Source organism: Stegostoma tigrinum, chromosome 13 (genome assembly GCF_030684315.1).
Source record: "Stegostoma tigrinum isolate sSteTig4 chromosome 13, sSteTig4.hap1, whole genome shotgun sequence".
Lineage (NCBI taxonomy): Eukaryota > Metazoa > Chordata > Chondrichthyes > Orectolobiformes > Stegostomatidae > Stegostoma > Stegostoma tigrinum.
This window is the reverse complement of record NC_081366.1, coordinates 18,143-37,231: the sequence shown is the minus strand read 5'-3', so window position 1 is coordinate 37,231 and position 19,089 is coordinate 18,143. Positions and strand designations below refer to the sequence as shown.

Genomic DNA, 19,089 nt, shown 5'->3' with positions numbered 1-19,089 from the left:
GAAGGTTTTCTCGCCTATGCTTGATCTGATGCTAGCGAGTTTTGAGAAGATTTGTAGCTCAGGTTGAAGTTCTGGATGTGAGTTTGCTTGCTGAGCTGGAAGGTTCGTTTTCAGACATTTCGTCACCATTCTAGCTAACATCATCAGTGAGCCTCCGATGAAGCGCTGGTGTTATGTCCCGCTTTCTATTTATCTGTTTAGATTTCCTTGGGTTGATGATGTCATTACCTGCATTGGTGGTGTCATTTCCTGATCTTTTTCTCAGAGGGTGGTAGATGGGCTCGAAATCAGTGTGTTTGTTGATGGACTTTTGGTTGGAATGCCATCCTTCTAGGAATTCTTGTGCGTGTCTCTGTTTGGCTTGTCCTAGGATGGATGTGTTGTCCCAATCAAAGTGGTGTCCTTCCTCATCTGTATGCAAGGTTACTAGTGATAGTGGGTCATGTCTTTTTGTGGCTAGTGATCATTCATGTATCCTGGTGGCTAGCTTTCGGCCAGTTTGTCCAATGTAGTGTTTGTCACAGTTCTTGCAAGGTATTTTGTAAATGACGTTCGTTTTGCTTGTTGTCTGTATTGGGTCTTTTAAGTTCATTAGCTGCTGTTTTAGTGTGTTGGTAGGTTTGTGGGCTACCATGATGCCAAGAGGTCTGAGAAGTCTGGCAGTCATTTCGGAAATGTCTTCTTTGTAGGGGAGAGTGGTTATGGTTTCTGGGCACGTTTTGTCTGTTTGTTTGGGTTTGTTGCTGAGAAATCGGCGGACTGTGTTCATTGGGTACCCATTCTTTTTGAATACGCTGTATAGGTGATTTTCCTCTGCTCTGCGTAGTTCCTCTGTGCTGCAGTGTGTGGTGGCTCGTTGGAATAATGTTCTAATGCAGCTTCGTTTGTGAGTGTTGGGATGGTTGCTCTTGTAGTTCAGTATTTGGTCCGTATGTTTTCCTGTAGACGCTGGTTTGAAGTTCCCCATTGATTGTTCGCTCTACTGTGACGTCTAGGAATGGCAGTTTGTTGTTGTTTTCCTCCTCTTTTGTGAATGTTATGCCAGTAAAGGGTATTATTGATGGTCTTAAAGGTTTCTTCTAATTTGTTTTGTTTAGTGATGACAAAGGTGTCATCCACATAGCGGACCCAAAGTTTGGGTTGGATGATTGGCAGAACTGTTTGTTGGAGTCTCTGCATTACTGCCTCTGCTAAGAACCCTGATATTGGAGATCCCATGGGTGTACCGTTGGTTTGTCTGTAGGTTTTGTTATTGAAAGTGAAGTGGGTGGTAAGGTATAGGTCCACTAGCTTGATGATGTTGTCTTTGCTGATGAGGTTGGTGGTGTCTGGTGTATGTGTCTTTGGTTCTTCTAATAACGTAGTCAGTGTTTCTTTGGCCAGGTTGATGTTGATGGATGTGAACAGGGCTGTTACGTTAAAGGAGACCATTATTTCATCCTCTTCTACCTTGGTGTCTTTGATGGTGTTCAGGAATTCTTCGCTGGAGAGAATGGAGTGGCGTGAGTCTTCTACGAGGTGTTTTAGTCTTTGGTGTAGTTCTTTGGCTAATCTGTAGGTTGGTGTTCCAGGTAGCGAGACTATGGATCTGAGGGGGGCTCCTGGTTTGTGAATTTTTGGTAGTCCGTAGAAGCATGGTGTGTTGGATCCATCTGGTTTCATTTTTTGGAAGTCTCTCTTGTTTAATTCTCCAGATTTTTGAAGTTTTTTGAGTAAGGCTGTGATTTGGTTCTCTAGTTGGTTCTCTAGAAGCTTCCATTGTCGAGGAAGATCTGCCTACTGAGTCAGTATGGGTGGAAATTAGGAACAGCAAGGGAGTAGTCACCTCGTTAGGGGTTTACTACAGGCCCCCCAATAGCAGCAGGGAGATTGTAGAAAGCATAGGTCGACAGATTTTGGAAAAGTGTGGACGCAGTAGGGTTGTTGTAATGGGTGACTTTAACTTTCCTAATATTGATTGGAACCTCCTTCGAGCAGAAGATTTGAATGGAGCTGTTTTTGTAAGGTGTGTTCAGGAGGGTTTCCTAACGCAGTACGTTGACAGGCCGACGAGGGGAGAGGCCATTCTAGACTTGGTGCTCGGAAACGAGCCGGGGCAGGTATCAGATCTTGTGGTGGGAGAGCATTTTGGTGATAGTGACCATAACACTCTCTCATTCTACATAGCTATGGAGAAGGAGAGGATTAGGCAGAATGGGAGGATATTTAATTGGGGAAGAGGAAACTATGATGCGATTAGACACGAGTTAGGAAGCATGGACTGGGAGCAGTTGTTCCATGGTAAGGGAACTATAGACATGTGGAGATGGTTTAAGGAACAGTTGTTGGGAGTGATGAGTAAATATGTCCCTCTGAGACAGGCAAGACGGGGTAAGATAAAGGAACCTTGGATGACGAGAGCGGTGGAGCTTCTAGTGAAAAGGAAGAAGGTAGCTTACATAAGGAGGAGGAAGCTAGGGTCAAGTTCAGCTAGAGAGGATTACATGCAGGCAAGGAAGGAGCTCAAAAATGGTCTGAGGAGAGCCAGGAGGGGGCACGAGAAAGGCTTGGCAGAAGGAATCCGGGAAAACACAAAGGCATTTTACACTTACGTGAGGAATAAGAGAATGGTCAAAGAAAGAGTAGGGCCGATCAGGGATAGCATAGGGAACTTGTGTGTGGAGCCTGAGGAGGTAGGGGAAGCCCTAAATGAGTTTTTTGCTTCTGTCTTTACGAAAGAATCGACCTGTGTAGTGAATGAAACCTTTGAAGAGCAGGTGTGCATGCTGGAATGGATAGAGATAGAGGAAGCTGATGTACTGAAAATTTTGTCAAACATTAAGATTGACAAGTCGCCAGGCCCGGATCAGATTTGTCCTCGGCTGCTTTGGGAAGCGAGAAATGCAATTGCTTCGCCACTTGCGAAGATCTTTGCATCCTCGCTCTCCACTGGAGTCGTACCTGAGGACTGGAGAGAGGCAAATGTAATTCCTCTCTTCAAGAAAGGAAATAGGGAAATCCCCGGCAATTATAGACCGGTAAGTCTCACGTCTGTCGTCTGCAAGGTGTTAGAAAGGATTCTGAGGGATAAGATTTATGACCATCTGGAAGAGCATGGCTTGATCAAATACAGTCAACACGGCTTTGTGAGGGGTAGGTCATGCCTTACAAACCTTATCGAGTTTTTTGAGGTTGTGACTAGTAAGGTTGATGAGGGTCAAGCTGTGGATGTGGTGTATATGGACTTTAGTAAGGCATTTGATAAGGTTCCCCATGGAAGGCTCATTCAGAAGGTCAGGAGGAATGGGATACAGGGGAACTTAGCTGCTTGGATACAGAATTGGCTGGCCAACAGAAGACAGCGAGTGGTAGTAGAAGGAAAATATTCTGCCTGGAAGTCAGTGGTGAGTGGGGTTCCACAGGGCTCTGTCCTTGGGCCTCTACTGTTTGTAATTTTTATTAATGACTTGGACGAGGGAATTGAAGGATGGGTCAGCAAGTTTGCAGACGACACAAAGGTCGGAGGTGTCGTTGACAGTGTAGAGGGCTGTTGTAGGCTGCAGCGGGACATTGACAGGATGCAGAGATGGGCTGAGAGGTGGCAGATGGAGTTCAACCTGGATAAATGCGAGGTGATGCATTTTGGAAGGTCGAATTTGAAAGCTGAGTACAGGATTAAGGATAGGATTCTTGGCAGCGTGGAGGAACAGAGGGATCTTGGTGTGCAGATACATAGATCCCTTAAAATGGCCACCCAAGTGGACAGGGTTGTTAAGAAAGCATATGGTGTTTTGGCTTTCATTAACAGGGGGATTGAGTTTAAGAGTCGTGAGATCTTGTTGCAGCTCTATAAAACTTTGGTTAGACCGCACTTGGAATACTGCGTCCAGTTCTGGGCGCCCTATTATAGGAAAGATGTGGATGCTTTGGAGAGGGTTCAGAGGAGGTTTACCAGGATGCTGCCTGGACTGGAGGGCTTATCTTATGAAGAGAGGTTGACTGAGCTCGGTCTCTTTTCATTGGAGAAAAGGAGGAGGAGAGGGGACCTAATTGAGGTATACAAGATAATGAGAGGCATAGATAGAGTTGATAGCCAGAGACTATTTCCCAGGGCAGAAATGGCTAGCACGAGGGATCATAGTTTTAAGCTGGTTGGTGGAAAGTATAGAGGGGATGTCAGAGGCAGGTTCTTTACGCAGAGAGTTGTGAGAGCATGGAATGCGTTGCCAGCAGCAGTTGTGGAAGCAAGGTCATTGGGGTCATTTAAGAGACTGCTGGACATGCATATGGTCACAGAAATTTGAGGGTGCATCCATGAGGATCAATGGTCGGCACAACATTGTGGGCTGAAGGGCCTGTTCTGTGCTGTACTGTTCTATGTTCTATGTTCTATGTTCTAGTTGTGGGGTCGGGTCTATCGCCACCTGTTGGTAAGTGTCAGTATCTGCAAGCAGTGCGTTTGCTTTCGCAAGTTAGTCTGTTCTGTTTAAGATGACTGTCAAGCATCCTTTGTCTGCAGGTAGGATAACGGTGTTTTTATCTTTTTGAGTCCTTTTAGTGCTTTCCTTTCTTGTGTATTGAGTGTGTTTCCTACCTTTTTCCTGCTTAATGTTGGTGCGACTCTCTGTCTGATGGTTTGCTGGGTTTCTTCTGTGAGTTTGTTGTCTTTCAGTGTTGCTTCTAACGCTACTAAGAAATCTTTCTTGTCCGCATCCCGGAAGTTGTAATTTAATCCTCTTACTAAAATGGCTTTTTCAGTGTCTGTTAGTGGTTGGTCAGATAAGTATTTTATCCATGCTTCTGTGCTGTCTGTGTTGTTGTTTTGTGTGAGCTTGCCTAGTTTTTTCTGCAGGTCTAGTTTTTTCGTTTTCTGTGCTTGCCGCTGCCTGATGTCTATGGCTTGTTGTACTGTGTCTGTCCATTCATGGTCTGTCGCGTTAGTGAGGAAAGTTTTTGGCGTGAAATTTCCCGGTTGTATTTACGGAGTCTGTTGTGGGCATCATTGATCATTTCTCTAAGCATTCTGCGGCCGTTTTGCTCTGCTATTCTTTTGGCTAGCGGGGTGTTAAGAGGAGGTTTGTATTTGAGACATTTAGATAGTACCTGTTTCCTTAGGCATTCATGCAGGAAGCACAGCTGTTCGCGGGTGGCAGTCTGTCGGATGGCACTGGTTTCCCATCTTCGGGCCAGTTTTAGCGTATTGCACCCATAGGTGCTAGCGAGTTTTGAGAAGATTTGTAGCTCAGGTTGAGGTTGTGGATGTAAGTTTGCTCGCTGAGCTGGAAGGTTCGTTTTCAACGCTTCACCGGACACTCACTGATGATGTTACCTAGAATGGTGACGAAACGTCTGAAAACGAACCTTCCAGCTCAGTGAACAAACTTGATCTGATGCTGTTCGGAGTCGATGTTAAGGGCTGCCAGGGCAATTTCCTCCACACTGTACAGTGCTCTGCTGGCATACTTATTCTAGGTATATTCTGCCAGTGGGACGGGACATATCCAGAGATGGTGGTAGTGGTAACTGTGATATCATGTGGTATGATTCCTTGAGTATGACATCTCAGACTGTTGCTTAAGTAGTCTGTGCGACAGTTCGTCTAATTTTGCCATGAGCCCCAAGTGTTGGTAAAGAGGATTTTGTATGGTTTACTGTATTGTGGTTATCATTTCTGGTAAATTGATGTCATGTGGCCCATCCAGTATTTTCCCCAGCTTTAGACTTTGTCATGATTTTTGATACAACTCATTGATGTAGCCATTGCAGAAGACAGTTAAGCATCAACCACCATTGCTGTGAGTCTGGAGTTTCATGGAGGTCAGACCAAATAACGGTGTATTTTTTTTTCCCCTAAAGGCTACTTGTGTATTTAATGACAGTTCCATTGCCGCCGTTAGGCTACTTTTCATTTCCAGATAATATTGTATTAAAATTTCACCATCTGCTATAGCGGGCCTTAAGTTCATTTTCCCACGATTTCATGGGGCTCTGGTTTACTTGTTCAGTGACTTCACTTCCGTGGCATTACTTCTCTGAGTTGACAGATTAACATCTGAGATCTGCTGCTAAAATTTGGGACCAGTGCAATAAATTAACAACAGTTTCTCAAGAATTAAGCAGATTAGATGAGATTCATTTCATGGTTAGATGCAGGAGTGGACTCAATGGGATGATCTTATTTTAAAAGTTTGCACTTTCTTGTCTTTGCATTCTTAATTGAATAATTTATTGTAACATGTATTAAATGTAAAAATACAGTGAAAACTGTGCACCTTTACTGTACATACATGGCACCATTCGTGTTAATTTACGATTTAAAAAAAAGCTAACGTAAGAGAGTCTGACCTTCCTTTCCATTGCCGCAGTCCAACTCTGTGCTTTCAACCCCTCACTATGCTGCTGCCAGTGACCCACTCTGGGCTGCCTCACTGGCCCACCCTTGATCCACTGTCGGCGCTCTGGCCCACGCTGGATTCACCATCACAGCAGGACACAACCAGCACGTTGAGCTGCTGTCACATGCTTCCCATTCGCCATCTGGTTCCTTCTCAATTCCTTAGGTAGATAGTTAAAAGGGGTTGATGGGTGGGGGATAAAATTACCACAGAGGGAGAGAGAAGAAGGGAGGGGGAAAAAAGGAAGAGCATATTTGTGCATTTTTAAAAATTTCTTGTGGAAAGCATGCCCTGAGGAAGCAGATCCAATTATTGGAATTATACAAATGTATGCTTCAAGATAGGGACTATTGCTTTCACAACCAGAAGAAACAGAATATTGTTCAGAACAATGGATTCACATTTCAGATAATAAAAATAAATAAAAATGATTTACATTTGTATAGTACCTCTAAGCACCTTACATCCAATGAAATTCTTCTGACCTGTAGTCATTGGTGTAATGCAATCTTTCCTTCCTATCAGCACGATGATCTACGGCCTACAATCCTGAGGCGTCATTCATCATCAGATGTACCCAAGCAGAAATTTGGAACTATGCCACTCATTCCAATTCATGGGGATGACAGCAATGCCATGATGTTATCGGCAAATCAAACACTGGTAAAACTTGGTTCTTTGCTATTAACAGTTTTCAGTTGCACATTAGGTTGGCTGCAGGGAGCCCATGACCAATGCACCTTGTCTGGCCAACTATATCACCAAAGGAAATTAAGATTCTTTATCCACTGACGTTATTGAATGCAACAGGTAGACATTGATATGAGGGATGCTACAACAATGGAAGATCATTTTTCAGTTTGTGTTCTGTGTTCAAATCTGCTTTCAATGGACCTTGTATAAATTCACCCTGGACATGAGGGAAAATGAACATAAGTGCATTGTTTTCCTGTTTCACACATTTCTGATATTTTCTTTAATGTTGACGTCAACAGAAAAATTAATTATTCAATGTGTAAGGCAGGTTGCCCATCTGATACAGTTTGTGTTACTTTCCTGCCCAAGTTGAATTCAAAGCTCAATATTTCTTGAATCCACATTTATTGAATTATGATAATATTATTGATACCTTCGGAAGAGAAATTTAGCTGTTGACATGAACAGTTCTGCTTTTTATTCTATTTGTATGGCCTCACAATCAAGTGTTTGAGTGATGTAGAAAGCAAGATGGACCACTTCAGGATAATAAAATGTGAGGCTGGATGAACACAGCAGGCCAAGCAGCATCTCAGGAGCACAAAAGCTGACGTTTCGGGCCTAGACCCTTCATCAGAGAGGGGGATGGGGAGAGGGAACTGGAATAAATAGGGAGAGAGGGGGAGGCGGACCGAAGATGGAGAGTAAAGAAGATAGGTGGAGAGAGCATAGGTGGGGAGGTAGGGAGGGGATAGGTCAGTCCAGGGAAGACGGACAGGTCAAGGAGGTGGGATGAGGTTAGTAGGTAGCTGGGGGTGCGGCTTGGGGTGGGAGGAAGGGATGGGTGAGAGGAAGAACCGGTTAGGGAGGCAGAGACAGGTTGGACTGGTTTTGGGATGCAGTGGGTGGGGGGGAAGAGCTGGGCTGGTTGTGTGGTGCAGTGGGGGGAGGGGACAAACTGGGCTGGTTTAGGGATGCAGTAGGGGAAGGGGAGATTTTGAAACTGGTGAAGTCCACATTGATACCATATGGCTGCAGGGTTCCCAGGCGGAATATGAGTTGCTGTTCCTGCAACCTTCGGGTGGCATCATTGTGGCAGTGCAGGAGGCCCATGATGGACATGTCATCTAGAGAATGGGAGGGGGAGTGGAAATGGTTTGCGACTGGGAGGTGCAGTTGTTTGTTGCGAACTGAGCGGAGGTGTTCTGCAAAGCGGTCCCCAAGCCTCCGCTTGGTTTCCCCAATGTAGAGGAAGCCGCACTGGGTACAGTGGATGCAGTATACCACATTGACAGATGTGCAGGTGAACCTCTGCTTAATGTGGAATGTCATCTTGGGGCCTGGGATAGGGGTGAGGGAGGAGGTGTGGGGACAGGTGTAGCATTTCCTGCGGTTGCAGGGGAAGGTGCCGGGTGTGATGGGGTTGGAGGGCAGTGTGGAGCGAACAAGGGAGTCACGGAGAGAGTGGCCTCTCCGGAAAGCAGACAGGGGAGGGGATGGAAAAATGTACCACTTCAGGATTGCTTTTCCGAGAGTCATACAGCTTTGAACAAGCCCTTTTGCCCGCCATGTCTGTGCCGACTAACAAATATCAAACTACTCATCTCATTTACCTGCACTTGGTTCATAGCCTACAGCGCCCTGGCATTTTAAGCGCTTTTCAGATGATACTTAAATGTTGAAAGAGCACCTGCCTCTACCACCCTCTCAGACAGCTCAATCCATATTTCTACGTGTCTCTAGGTGAAAATCTTTTACTCCTTACCTTAAATTGATGCCATTTAATCCTAGACATGTCTGTCATGGCGAAAAGATTCTCAAAATCTCCCCTCTCTAAGCTTCTCATATCTTTTTACACCGTAATTCGATTCTCCTCAGCCTCCTCTGCTCCAAAAGAACAAACCCTACTTGTCCAGTCTCCTGACATATCTGAGACTTTTCATCTCTGGGAACATCCTGGTGAATCTCTTCTGCACACTTCAGTGCAATCATATCCTTCCGATAGTGTGGTGACCAGAACTGTACATGGTATTCCATTTGTGGCCCGTGCAATTTCTCAGCCGTGTAGCTTCAGTCTCTGGTGAGCTGTTTATCATTGTGGATGCTTATGTATAATGTGTTATAAATGTCTGGCTATTGTCTGGTGTGAGACTTGCAGTATTGGTGTCATACTCTTGTATGTTGGATGGTTGCTTATGTACAATCTACATTCTGATGTGTCAGTTTTGTGTTCTGTTCCATCATAGGATTTTACTACTGTTTGTGACAACATTACATGACCTGGACCATAAAAACCATTGGACTTCTTTTTCAGAAACCCCTGTATTTGTACAGAGATCTCAAAATCAGATGCTTTGGTCTGATTTCAAAGGCAGATCCACACAGATATTTTTCCACAGACTCTCATCACCTTATCACAAAGACACGAGACTATTCGTTCCAGTGCAAAGTCCATGTAGCTAGTAATAATGTAAATTTACTCTTAGGTTGAATCTGATGACTCAAGAGAACATTATCTATCCAAGGTGTACTGTAACTAGGTGTTGAGTGCAGTTCAATTGATCTTTGCTCTATAGCAAGCTTGAGCCTCTCCTCTGCTGAAAATTTGGTATGGGCACCCTTCCCTGCATGATATCAGTAACTGTTACTAATACCAAAGGAAGGTTTTGTGGTAGTGATCTGCCCGAGGTATCCCAGATAGTATGATATCAGAGATTATGATCACACACCATTATGCCACATGGAAATCTCTGCAATAAAGCTTTATATGTGGCTTGATCTATAGACATACATGTTCTTTACATGAGATTAGAACTTCAGCTCCTTTCTAGCTGTCTCTCTCCTGAAGCATGTGAATTGGACATTATTACTACATTATTGAATTCTCATTAAGTCTGTTTTAAATGTTCTCCAATTGCTCCATAAAAGTTGCAAATGCTGAAATGTTTGTAGCCTCATCAGGCTTATGTAAATTTCTGACTTCTTTATCTTGAAAAATGTGGTAAAGAAGCATGCAATCCCATCTTGTCTTTTTCCAAGAAAGCATATAGAAAATGGTGTGGTCATGTGTCTTGTTTACCGGTTACTCTTATGTGCAGGCTGAATGTTCATGACCTTCTTGGTGAGTTTCTGCTTTGCATAATTGTGCTTCTTGCTTTGCTTACTGTCTTTGTCACATTTCCTTCCAGCGACGCCTACATGCTCGGAGAACGCTCTCAATGTTTTTTGTAAGTATATCTGTGCTATTGTCTGACAGCAGGTAGCTGCAAAACTTGTTTCAAATCCTCGTAGGGACTTTTAAGCATAGTTACATGATTATAATAATATGTTCATGTAGGTCTATACTGATATGATAGAGGTGAGCACATGTCATTGGATTTTGGCTTTATGCTTTGATTTGTTGGAAGTTGTTAGTTTGTTTTGTTTGATGTTAAAACATTTTTGATTAATGGAAATTTGAAATTTATACTGTGAAAGTGATTTCTGCATATTTTATTTAAAAGATCAATATCCCAAGCTACTTGAGGCCTTTATGTTATTGTTGATCAATCACATTTGGCCCATTGGAGAAGTATCAGAGGCAATATTACCAAACTTCTAAATCACATATTTATATAGTAAGGATGATCTCTAATCACATGGCTTTGAAATACTTGTTATTGAGGATTGAAATGGAGAATCAGTGAGTAAATGGGAATGGGGGACAGACCCTGGATCTTGCAGGTTTCAGCACTGTGGAAATCTGACACTTTCAGGGACAGCCTCAAAAGTGGGTACACATATTCTAATAAGGTTCAAGAAGAACATGGAAAGTAATATTTCTCCCTCAAGCTAGCAACCCATGTGAACCCCGAACAAAAAACATTTCTTGGATGAGGAGGGAAGAAGTTCCCAAGTTCAAAGACTATCAGAAGGAAGAAAGTATTTGAGCTATAATACAGTGTGGAGTTGGAGGAGCATGGCAGGCCAGGCAGCATCAAAGGAGCAGGAAAGGTGAGGTTTCTGGTCGGGACCCTTCTTCGGAAATAGAACTCTGAAATAAATAGAGAGGAGGGGTGGGGCTGTGGATGGTAGGTGGGATAGTAATATGTGAGTGCAGGTAGGTAGTGGTGGGGATTGATCAGTTAGGTGGCATGAGCTGATAGGTGGGAGAGAAAATGGACAGATTGTGTCAGGTTGTGTCAAGTCAAGGAGGCAGGGATGGGAGGGAGGGTAGGTCATGGGATGAGGGTGGGAGTAGGGAGATTTTGAAATTGGTAAAACCCATATTGAGATCATTGAATTGTAGGTTCCCAAGGCTCCTCCAGTTTCCGGGTGGTGTCATTGTGGCACTGTAGGAGGCCCAGGATGGACATGTCGCCCAGGGAGTGGGAGGGCGAGTTGAAATGGTACGTGACCAGAAAGTGTTGTCGTTTGTTGTGAACAGAGCACAGGTGCTCGATAAAGTGGTCTCCAAGCCTCTAACTTTGTCTCACCAATGTAGAAGAGACCACGTTGAAAAAAGTAGATGCAATAGACCACATTGACGGATGTGCAGGTGAACCTCTGTTTGATGTGAAAGGTATTTTTAGTTCCTTGGATGGAGGTGAGGGGGGAGATGTAGGGGCAGCTGTCGCACTTCCTCTGGTTTCAGGGAAAGGTGCCAGAGGTGGTGTGGCTAGTGGGGAGTGCGGAGCAGACAAGGGAGTTGAGGAGAGAGCAGTCCCAACTGAAGGCAGATAGGGGTGGGGAAGGGAATAGACCTTTGGTTGTGGGGTCAGATTGCAGGTGGTGGAACTGGTGGAGGATGATACGTTGAATCCTCAAGTTGGTGGGGTGATATGTGAGGACAAGGTGGATTCTGTCTTTGTTTTTATTTTGGGGAGTGGATGTGAGGGCTGAGGTGCGGGAAACACAAGACATGTGGCCGAGAGCATTTTTGACCACTGAAGGGGCAGGCTTCTGTCCTTGAAATACGAGGACATTGGGGATGTTCGGGAGAGGAACGCCCCATCTTGGGAGCAGACATGGTGGAGGCGGAGGAGTTGGAAACAGGGGATTGCATTCTTGCAAGAAGGTGGATGAGAGGAGGTGTAGTCCAGGTAGCTGTGGGTGTCTGTGTGCTTGACTAATTTATTTGACTCGCCTGACTAATTAATTGGAGTTTTTTGAAGAAGCCTTAACCTGAATGAGTTGGGAGAACCAATAACTGTGTTGTATTTGCACTTCCAGGAAGCATTCGATGTGGTACTTCACAAAAGGTTAATGGGAATATATTGACATGGATAGAGTATCAGCTCATGGGCAGGAACCAGTGATTAGGATAAGAGGTTCTTTTTCAGGTGGCAATCTGTGACCAGTGTGGTTCCACGGACATCAATGCTGGCATGGCAATTATTGACAAAATATAGTAACGACTCGGAAGAAGGAAACAAATTTACTGTGGCTAAATTTGCAGATGACGCAGAAGTAAGTGGAAAAGCAGTTTGAGACAGAGACAAACAGAGAAAAGAACAAAGAAAATTACAGCACAGGAACAGGCCCTTCAGCCCTCCAAGCCTGCACCGATCCAGATCCTCTATCTAAACCTGTCACCCATTTTCCAAGGATCTGTATTCCTCTGCTCCCTGCCCATTCATATATCTGTCTAGATACATCTTAAATGACACTATTGTGCCCACCTCTACCACTTCCACTGGCAAAGTGTTCCAGACACCCACCACCCTCTGTGTAAAGAACTTTCCACGCATATCTCCCTTAAACTTTTCCCCTCTCACCTTGAAATCGTGACCCCTAGTAATTGAGGCCCCCACTCTGGGAAAAAGCTTCTTGCTGTCCACCCTGTCTATACCTCTCAGGATTTTGTAGACCTCAATCAGGTCTCACACTCCCCCCACCCCCAACCTCTCTACTCTACTCAATCTACTCAACCTCTCTTCATAGCTAGCGCCCTCCATACCAGGCAACATCCTGATGAATCTCCTCTGCACTGTCTCTAAAGCATCCACATCCTTTTGGTAATATGGCGACCAGAATTATATGCAGTATTCCAACTGCGGTCGAACCAAAGTCCTATACAACTGTAACATGACCTGCCAACTCTTGTACTCAATACCCTGCCCGATGAATGAAAGCATGCTGTATGCCTTCTTGACCACTCTATTGACCTGCGTTCCCACCTTCAGGGAACAATGAACCTGAACACCCAGATCTCTGTGCATCAATTTTCCCAGGGGTTTTCTATTTACCGTATAGTTTGCTCTTGAAATGGATCTTCCAAAATGCATCACCTCGCATTTGCCTGGATTGAATTCCCTCTGCCATATCTCCACCCAAGTCTTCAATCTATCTGTATTCGTTTGCATTCTCCGACAGTCCCCTTCACTATCTGCTACTCCACCAATCTTAGTGTCATCTGCAAACTTGACACATTCAGTAAAAGGGGCAAAAAAATTGGCAAATGGAGCATCATATGGTAAAATAGGAAGTTGTTATTTGGAAGGGAGAACAAAAGAATACCATATTATTTTAGTGAAGAAAGGGTACACAAAGGTCCAACAAAAAGAGTCTAGGGGTTACTTGTGCACAAAACCCTGAAAACTAGCACACAGGTGCAAGAACATATTTGGAATGTAGGCAGTTATTTCAAGGAGTTGGAGTACAACAGTAGGAACGTCCAACTGCAAGTATACAGGGTGCTGGTGAGACCATGTCTGGAGTACTGTGAGCCATTTTAGTCCCTTTATTTAAGGGCAGAGATCAGCTTATTTGAGAGAGTTTAGAGCATGTTCACCAGGATGATCCCTGGTATGGAATGATTGTCTTCTGAGCAAAGGTTAAACAGGTTGTGTTTTCACCCACTGGAGTTGAAAAACAGAGAGGGGATCTCATTGAAACATATAGAATTCTTAAGAGACTTGACAGGGTAAAAACTGAGAGGATGTTTCTTCTCATGCAAGATTCTAGGACCAGAGGGCATAGGGTCAGAACAGAGAGGTGCCAGTTTAAGACTAAAATGAGGAGGAATTTCTTCTTCCAACTGGTCGTGAGTTTTTGGAACTTTTTACGACAGGGAGCTAAGAGGCAGAGTCCTTCTGTATATTTAATGCTGAGGTAAATAGATGCTTGATCAATAAAGGAAATAAGGGTTACAGGCAAAGGTTAAGAAAGTGGGCGTGAGGAATGTCGGATCCTATGATCCTGCTGAATGGTGGAGTAGGCTCTAGGAGCCAAACAACCTACTCCCATTCTTATTTCTTACGGTCTTATTCTTATCTACATCATTAATGAATATGACAAACATTAAGAAATCCAGCATTGATTCCTATGGTATGTCACTGTAGACCAGGCTTCAGTCATGCAAAGAGGTTTCTACCGCTATGCTTTCCTGTCATTAAACTAATTTTGGATCTAACTTACCAAGATGCCAAGATCCCATGAGCTTTTACCTTCTTTATCAGTATCTCATCTGGGATCTTGTCAAAGGCCTTGCTGAAATCGGTATAAACTCATCAACTTTTTTATCCTTATCCAAACACTTGGTCACCTCACAAAAAAATTTCTAGCAGATTTTAAGGCATGACCTCCCTCTGACAAAACTGTGCTGACTATCTCTGATCAAATCTTGCCACACATTGGTTTTCCCCTTTGCTATTTTCTCCAATAATTCCCCTACAACTGATGTGAGGTTCAATGCCCTGTAATTCCCTGCTCTATCTTTACCATTCATTTTGTAAAGTGGAGTGACATTACTTGTCCTCCATTCCTCTGGCAATTTCCTGTGGCCAAAGACAACTTAAAATTTGGATCAAGGTCCTTTAATTTCCTCCCTCATCTCCCACAGCAGCCTGGTATACAACTCATCCAGACTTAGCATTTAGTAACTTTTAAATCTGCCAAAATCGCAAAAACCTCCTCACTTCCTATATTAATCCATTCAAGAACTTCACTGTCCATCTTCTTGAATTCTGTGCTTGCATCGTCCTCCCAAAAAAAAAGTCAGGGTCATCAGTGTCATCAGTGACCGGGTAGAATGGATTGGTGATATGTGATCACAGGCAGGAGTTTGTGTCAGAGGTGCCTCTGTTTACAGTTTCATCCTCCAATATGCATCCTAGTCAATAATGGCTAAGAATTGTTCAAAGCAAGTCTATGATAAAGTTCTCATCACTTTTACTTTGCATTATGTTAGACATTGCATGCCTGTACACAACAAACTAAATTTATAAGAAAGGTATTTGAAACTTTACTCAAAATATCAAATTTTGAAGCTGTATTTAGTTTGTGCCTTCCTGAGATTACTACTTACATATCAATATTGCTTTTCTGCCTTGTAGCCGATGAAGATGCAACATGATGTGTTTGAACAGCATGAGAAAGACAAGAACACTAAGAATGAACCCGTCTATGAGGAAGTGCAAGATGTCAATGTAATGTTATCGATTAACCAGGATATCGCTCCAGTGGACACCACATCAGTATTGGTGGCACAGCTGAAGCCAAACTCAGTTACAAACTTACCAGCACAGGACAAATTCTTGCAGGAACTGAGCTCTGCCATTCACAGAAAGAATGAGCTTCAACATGACATTACCAAGTTGTGATGAATGGTGGATACTTCAGAAATTTACTGAGTAAAGTACTTCGGCTCACCTTTACTTCCTGACATGTAATACTGACAATAATGGCAATAGCACAGCCATGGAAATTAGGAGTCAAATCAGACTCAAAACGTTAACTCTCTGTCTCTGCAGATGGCCCAGATCTGCTGAGGTTCTCCAGCAATTACTGTTTTATATCGTGGAATTAACAGATCAAATGTACTGAAATTTGGCAGTAACAGGAAAGGTAACAAACCCAAGGGCTGTATTCGGAAAACAAAATCAAAACGATACCCTTAACAGATGGTATTTAGACATCAGGCGCTGGCTGTTCATCAATGAATATGTTTATTGTATCATATAAAAATAAATGTGTTATGGTTTTTGCTGTGTTTTTTTTCTCATTTGCTCATGAGCCAACAATCTTGCTATGAAGAAGATCCAGAATTTTTTTTGAGGGTTTCATGATAGTTTTACATGAGTAATTTTAATTCAGCCCCTGACCACTAACATACCTACGGACGCAATATAAATACGAATGAGAAATCTATCACAATTCGAAAAACCTTGTACTGTCAGTTACACATTACAGTAGGTTTTAGAAATCAATGCTCATAGTTGCTTATTTGTTATCCTCATTCATTCATAGAATGAGGGCATCATTGGTTAGACCAGCATTTATTGCCTATCCCTAATTGCCCAGAGGAGGTTGATCTGGAGTCAAATGTAGGCCAAGCCAGTTAAGGTTGGCATATTCCTTTCCCTGAAGAACATTAGTGAACCAAATGGGTTTTTTCAACCATTGACAATGGATTCATGATCATTAGACTCTTTATTCCAGATTTTTTTATTGAATTCAAATTCCCACCATTGGCAGGATTTGAACCCAGATCCCCAAAAAATTACCTTGCCATTAACAGCCAAGCAATAGGACCAGTAGACCATTACCTCCCTGATGACAGATTTTCACTCGTTCCTTCACTGTTAGTCCACAGCTGGACGAACCTGTTGTGATGGAGTCTTTCATTGGATTCCATCAGTGCTTAACACAATGTTTATAAAATCAAAGCATATTTCACAGCCAGCAAACTACTGACCTTCAACAGCTTCCAAGCAGATTCCTTCACTCCACCTAGACACCTGTCTCTTAGCCCCTTTTGATCTTTTCCGTGAGAACTGTTCATGTAATATCAGCTGTCTCAACTTCTTGGTTCTTCACTCATCCCAACCTGTCTCCTTTTGAATTTGCCGCTCAATATGTGAGCTCAGGGACAGGGCTGATGTCCCTGACTCCATCACGTGCAGGAAGTGTGTCCAACTGCAGCTCTTGTTAGACCGCATGATGGCTCTGGAGCTGTGGATGGACTCACTTTGGAGCATCCACGATGCTGAGGGGGTTGTGGATGGCACGTTTAGCAAGTTGGTCACACCGCAGATTAGGATTGCTGAGGGAGAGAGTGAATGGGTGACCAAAAGGCAGAGGAAGAGCAGGAAGGCAGTGCAGGTGTCCCCTGTGGTCATCTCCCTTATCTCCCATATTCCGTTTTGGATACAGTTGGGGGAGATGGCTCACCAGGGGAAGGCAGCAGTAGCCAGCTTCATGGCACCGTGGCTGGCTCTGCTGTACAGAAGGGCGAGTGGAAGGGCGATAGTCATTGGGGATTCAATTGTAAGGGGAGTAGATAGGCGGTTCTCTGGTCAAAAACGGGACTCCCGAATGGTATGTTGCCTCCCAGGTGCACGGGTCAGGGATGTCTCCGATCGACTGCAGAACATTCTGAAGGGGGAGGGTGAACAGCCAGTTGTTGTGGTGCATATAGGCACCAATGATACAGGTAGAAAACAGGATGAGGTCCTACAAGCAGAATTTAGGAATTTATGAGCCAAGTTAAAAAGTAGGATCTCAAACATAGTAATGTCAGGATTGCTACCAGTGCCACGTGCTAGTCAGTGCAGAAATGAAAGAATAGCCAAGATGAATGCGTGGCTTGAGAGATGGTGTAGGAGGGAGGGGTTCAGATTTTTGGGACATTGGAACCGGTTCTGGGGAAGGTGGGACTATTAGAAATTGGATGGTCTACACCTGGGTTGGACTGGAACCAATGTCCTTGGGGATGCTTTTGCTAATGCTGTGGGGGAGGATTTAAACTAATGTGGCAGAGGGATGGGAACCAAATATTGGACAGAAAAGAGTTAGTAACGAAAGCCTGTAGGGAACTAGATAGTGGAGTCAGTGTGACTAAAGGGAATAGTAGTCGGGGAGCAGATGATGAACACAATGGGACAGGTGGTCTGAGGTGCATTTGTTTTAATGTGAGAAGTGTAGTAGATAAGGCAGATGAGCTTAGGACTTGGATCGGTACCTGGAAGTATGATGTTATTGCTATTACTGAGACTTGGTTGAGGGAAGGGCATGATTGGCAACTAGTTGTCCCAGGATATCACTGGTTCAGGCGGGATAGAGAGGGAGGTAAAAGCGGTGGAGGAGTTGCAGTAATGGTCAAATACGATATCACAGCTGTACTGAAGGAGGGCCCCATGGAGGACTCAAGCAGTGAGGCAATATGGGTAGATCTCAGAAATAGGAAGGATGCAGTAACAATGTTGGGGCTGTACTACGGGCCTCCCAACAGCGAGTGTGAGATAGAGGTACAAATATGTAAACAGATAATGGAAAGGTGTAGGAGAAACAGGGTGGTGGTGATGGGAGATTTTAATTTTCCCAACATTGACTGGGATTCACTCAGTGTTCGGGATTAAAATGGAGCAGAATTTATAAGGTTTGTCCAGGAGGGTTTTCTAGAGCAGTATGTATGTAGTCCAACTTGGGAAGGAGGCATACTGCACCTGGTGTTGGGGAATGAACCCGCCCAGGTGGTTGATATTACAGTAGGGGACTACTTTGGAAATAGTGACCACAATTCTGTAAGTTTTACAATACTCATGGACAAGGATGGGAGTGGTCCTAAAGGAAGAGTACTAAACTGGGGGAAGGCGAACTATACCAAGATTCAGCAGGATCTAGGGAATGTAGAGTGGGAGAAACTGTTTGAAGGTAAATCCACATTTGATATGTGGGAGGCTTTTAAGGAGAGGTTGATTAGCGTGCAGGAGAGACATGTTCCAGTGAAAATGGAGAATAGAAATGGCAAGATTAAGGAACCATGGATGACAGGTGAAATTGTGAGACTAGCCAAGAGGAAAAAGGAAGCATACATGAGGTCGAGGCGACTAAAGACAGACGAAGCTTTGCAAGAATATGGGGAATGTAGAGCGAATCTGAATGGAGGGATTAAGAGGGCTAAGAGGGGACATGAGATATTGCTGGCAAACATGGTTAAGGAAAATCCCAAAGCCCTTTTATTCATATACAAAGAGCAAGAGGGTAACTAGAGGAAGGATTGGCCCACTTAAGGACAGAGAAGGAAAGTTATGCGCTG

At 43.9% G+C, this 19,089-nt stretch overlaps 1 protein-coding gene across 3 annotated transcripts in view; it reads left to right on the top strand.

Annotated features, from left to right (window-relative positions):
* Positions 1–16,032, top strand: part of arap3 (ArfGAP with RhoGAP domain, ankyrin repeat and PH domain 3) — a 350,166-nt gene extending 334,134 nt beyond the window's left edge. For 2 of the 3 annotated variants that reach the window (XM_059650534.1, XM_059650535.1), the window contains 3 exons: positions 6,900–7,037; positions 10,259–10,297; positions 15,386–16,032. In XM_059650534.1, the coding sequence (XP_059506517.1) occupies positions 6,900–7,037; positions 10,259–10,297; positions 15,386–15,652 (444 nt within the window). In that variant the 3' untranslated portion in view covers positions 15,653–16,032. The remainder of the gene's footprint in view (positions 1–6,899; positions 7,038–10,258; positions 10,298–15,385) is intronic. The other variant, XM_059650536.1, reaches the window with a different exon arrangement.
* The last annotated feature ends 3,057 nt before the right edge of the window (positions 16,033–19,089 follow it).